General features: G+C 35.5%; 1 protein-coding gene across 1 annotated transcript; it reads right to left on the bottom strand.

The window, feature by feature from the left end:
• Window positions 1-746: 746 nt before the first annotated feature.
• Window positions 747-3,137, bottom strand: LOC130934141 (uncharacterized). Its single transcript, XM_057863729.1, has 4 exons — window positions 1,529-3,137; window positions 1,336-1,423; window positions 989-1,128; window positions 747-904 (listed from the first exon to the last, which is right to left on the bottom strand). Exons 1-4 carry the CDS (start codon window positions 3,135-3,137, stop codon window positions 747-749), a joined length of 1,995 nt encoding a protein of 664 aa, XP_057719712.1.
• Window positions 3,138-4,199: the final 1,062 nt, after the last annotated feature.

Raw genomic sequence — 4,199 nt, 5'->3', positions numbered from 1 at the left:
TTTAATAAATAAAAAATACTCATATATTTTATATTTAATTATTTAAAAATAAAAAATTTTGTTTCCGTTTAAATATTGTGTATTAAAGTATTGCCATTTAAAGTATTTATTTATGTACTAGGATATTCTATATTTATTAGAGTCCATCAATGCTCTTGTTTTATATTAGCCTTTGATTTTCATCTAATAACATCTAATGGCCTATATAAGTGTGGCTCATTCAATAAACACATAATGGTTGAGCTCGTTTTAGACATACCCTGTGAAGAGTGTCATCCTTAGACCCTCCTTGTTAAGTAAGGAGTACTGTATTTTTTGTTAATTTAACAAATTTGCTAATCAGATTAATTACCTTTGTAGGTATCAGATATTAGGGTGAAATCTAAAACAAATATATGAATATTAAAGTGACCAAAATATATGAATGATGGACTTTTAACCAAGGTTCTGAAAATCGAACCGGTCATTGAACCGCTCCAAGCACTGATTTATTGGTTTATAGGTTTAACTGGTTTGACCGTGGTTGAACCGTAAAAATCGTTTTATAATAAAATAATAATTAAAATATAAATAAGCACATGAAAATATAATTATAGTCTAATCTAAACTTTAAAATATCATTCAAATTAAAAGTACTACATAAACCAAATGTTATAATCTCATTCAAATACAAATTCAAAGTTCAAAAGTCAACAAACAACCAATCAAACCTAACATAGCATCATCAAAATGATCCAAGTTTGTCATCAATCATCAAAATCCTCCATAATTTGCTGCAGATTTGCCTCATTGATTTCATCACCTTCATTTCCACTACTTGGACCAGAAAAAGCAAGTGGTGCAGCATAAAATGTACTAGTACTACCACCACCACCACCTTGATCTAAATCAGCATCAATCTCATCTAAGAAAATATAACACATTATCAATAAATTAAAGATAAAAGCTATTGTAATTTATTGTCTGATCAATAAACTATAATACTCACGAAGCAAGTCTTCAATATTACTTGGAAGATCAGGCTCTTTTTCAACAACCTCTTCCGTCACCCAAAAATCAACCTTATCAATAGTTTCAATATCGATTGGATCATATTGCGACTTTTGCTTTCTTTTTTTTCTTTCATTCCTAACAAATTAAATACAATAGATGATAAGCCTAGTATATTAGCTATACAAAATCTAATGATATGAAATGAAAGGATGAAATATAGATTACTTGGATTTAAGACGCAAATTATATGTAACATACACAATATCACTTAGCCTATCATGCTCCAATCTATTCCTTCTTGTTGTATGAATTTGATCAAAAAGACTCTAATTCCTTTCACACCCTGAAGAAGCAAATGCTTGGCTAAGAATGCGAACTGCAATTTTTTGTAAACATGGAGCAGAACTACCAAACAACCTCCACCATTCATCTACAAATTACAATCCCATATCTCAAGTATTAGTTATCAAATTAAGGAAACCAAAACATAAAATAAGTAAATAACTAAAGCTTATTATCAAACAGATATTATTACCAGGTTGAAGTTTTTTTGCAGCTGGAACAGCTTTAGGCCTATCAAAGCTTTCCTTTCGATCTCTATATAAGTGTATTTCTTTCATTGCCTCAACTGAATCTAAATTATTAACCTTGCAATGCAATGTAACAAGATCAAGTAAAGCTCGCATGACATCAGGTGATTCTCTATAATTTTCAGAAAAAAAGCACTCAGGATTCAAGAAATAGGCTGCTGCGTGAAGATTTTTTTTCAAATGTTTGTCCCATCTTGAGTTGATAATCTCTGTGTAAGGTTGATATGCACTCTTCCTATGCTTGAACATTTCTTTGATTCCATTTTCTAACCTCAGCATACCTTTATAAACAATTCCCAATGATGGTTTATCATCGGCATCTACAAACCTCAGCAATTTAATCAACGGACTCACAATTTGGCATACAGTAAAACAATCATCCCAAAATTTATTGTCTTGGATAATTGCACTCACAGCTCTACCATTAGCACTCCTTCCTAATTTGTGTCCAGTAAAGTGTGTATCAACAACCAATTGTTGTAATTCTGATTTGCGCTCAAAGATACTCATCAATGTGAGGAAGACAGTGGCAAAACAAGTTGGACCTGGACGAATAATCTCCTTCCAATTATCTTTTTGTCTTAGCCAGGACAAGAACACCGTATGATTATATACAAACACAATAATCTTCGAAGCACGTGTTGCAAGGCTAGAAATATGTGGCATGCTGCTTATATCTTTTAGAATAAGATTCAAGCAATGAGCAGCACAAGGTGACCAGTGAATATTTTCAAATTTCTTACTAATAAGCCTACCAGCAGTAACATAATTCGCAGCATTATCGGTTACTACATGAACAACATTATCAGGTCCAATCCATTCAATCACCTCTGAAAACAAGTCACACAAGCTAGAAGCATTTTTAACCATACTTGAGGCATCAACAGATTTCACAAAGCACAACCCTTTCGAACAATAAACCAAAAAATTAATCAACGTTCTTTGCCTTTGATCTGTCCAACCATCAGCCATGAGAGTACATCCAGTTTCTTTCCAAGCAGACCTATAGCTATCAACAACCATTTGACACTCCCTTTTGAGATCGGCTAATAAGTTAACCCTTAAAGATTCATAAGAAGGACCTATATAACCAGGCCCATAGCCAGCTACACCATCCAACATATCTTGAAAAAAAGGTGACATAACTGCATTGAAATGAATCCTACAATCCAAAAGCCATCTAGCCACTCGCTTATCAACTTCATGAAGCGCCTCTTTGTTATGAAACACGCTTTTCAGACTTCGTTGACTGCCCGGAGTTGTTCTTGGTGCAAACATAGGAGGAATAATGATTTTTGCTTTCTTTTTTGGATCGCCTCCAACAACCTCCTTAGTTGGTAACTGACTCGGAGTTTGTTGTTCCTCTTGCGTTATTGCTTCATCAATTGCATCCTCACACTCATCGGTCCCCTCTTCATTGAAACTTACTTTCCTTTTACTAGTTTTACTTTTCTGAATCTCTTTCAATAAACCTTCCATTTGTTTTTCTACATCATACGGGACCTTAAAACACTTCTTAATGTCTCCACCTATCTTCGCCAAATGCTTTTTCATTCTATTAATTCCCCCGCCCCCAAAAGTACTCAGACAAAATAAGCATTGGTAATGCGGTTTTCCATTTATATTCTGTAAAGCAACGTATCTCCAAGCAGGATCAGTTTTCCCCCGAACACTACAAGTTTATGATTGATTTTCGTTACTCGCGGGAGGAAGAGAACGTTCATTCGAAGCAGAATTATTTTCAGCATTATTATTCCTAGGTAGGTCTTGGTTGATACTTTCTTCCATACCTAAATATTACCAGCAATCCAACCCAATAATCTCAACTCTCAAGTTCACAATAAATGAACAAACAACATCCAAATTCCAAAATCAGAGTATACAAACAAGTACAACATCTCAGGTTCAAAAAATTCTTTGTTCACAAAATCAGAATTCACACAATCATGTCACAAAATCAGTTTATATTTCATCACAAAATCAGTTCATATTTCATCACAGTTTCATCAGAGTTCACAGAGTTCATATATCACTATATCAGTTCATAACAGTTTCAGAGAGTAGAGACTCAGAGTTCAGTTCATCAGAGTTCAGTTCATCAGAATCAATGAAATCACAAAATCAATTCATAACAGTTTCAGAGAGTAGAGACTCAGAGTTCAGTTCATCAGAGTTCAGTTCATCAAAATCAATGAAATCACAAAATCAGTTCATAACAGTTTCAGAGAGTAGAGACTCAGAGTTCAGTTCATCAGAATCGGATTTCATCACAAAATCATGTTCATAACTAAATTAAAAATTACCTGGAAATGAGGAAATCTGTTGCTTTCTCTCAGAGCTCGAAGGACAACGCTTCAATGCTTCAACGATTCTCTATTGCTTTCTCAGAGGCAGAGCTCGACGGAGGTGACATGCGAAGTGGCTGAGGGCGCGACGGAGCTGAGTGCGCGACGGAGCTGACGGCGGAAAGGTGCTGACTGCACGAGATATCGGAAGGCTCGACGGACCAAACGGCGCCACGTAGCTGACGGCGCGACGCTGGTGACGGCGTGACGGTGCTGAAGGCGTGACGGAGGTGAGTGCGTTGAGGTGAGTGCGACGGCGGTGAGTGCGTTG

The sequence above is a fragment of the Arachis stenosperma genome, chromosome 6 (assembly GCF_014773155.1).
Source record: "Arachis stenosperma cultivar V10309 chromosome 6, arast.V10309.gnm1.PFL2, whole genome shotgun sequence".
Classification (NCBI taxonomy): Eukaryota; Viridiplantae; Streptophyta; class Magnoliopsida; order Fabales; family Fabaceae; genus Arachis; species Arachis stenosperma.
Note: the sequence above shows the minus strand (reverse complement) of the source record. Positions and strands in the feature narration are given on the sequence as shown.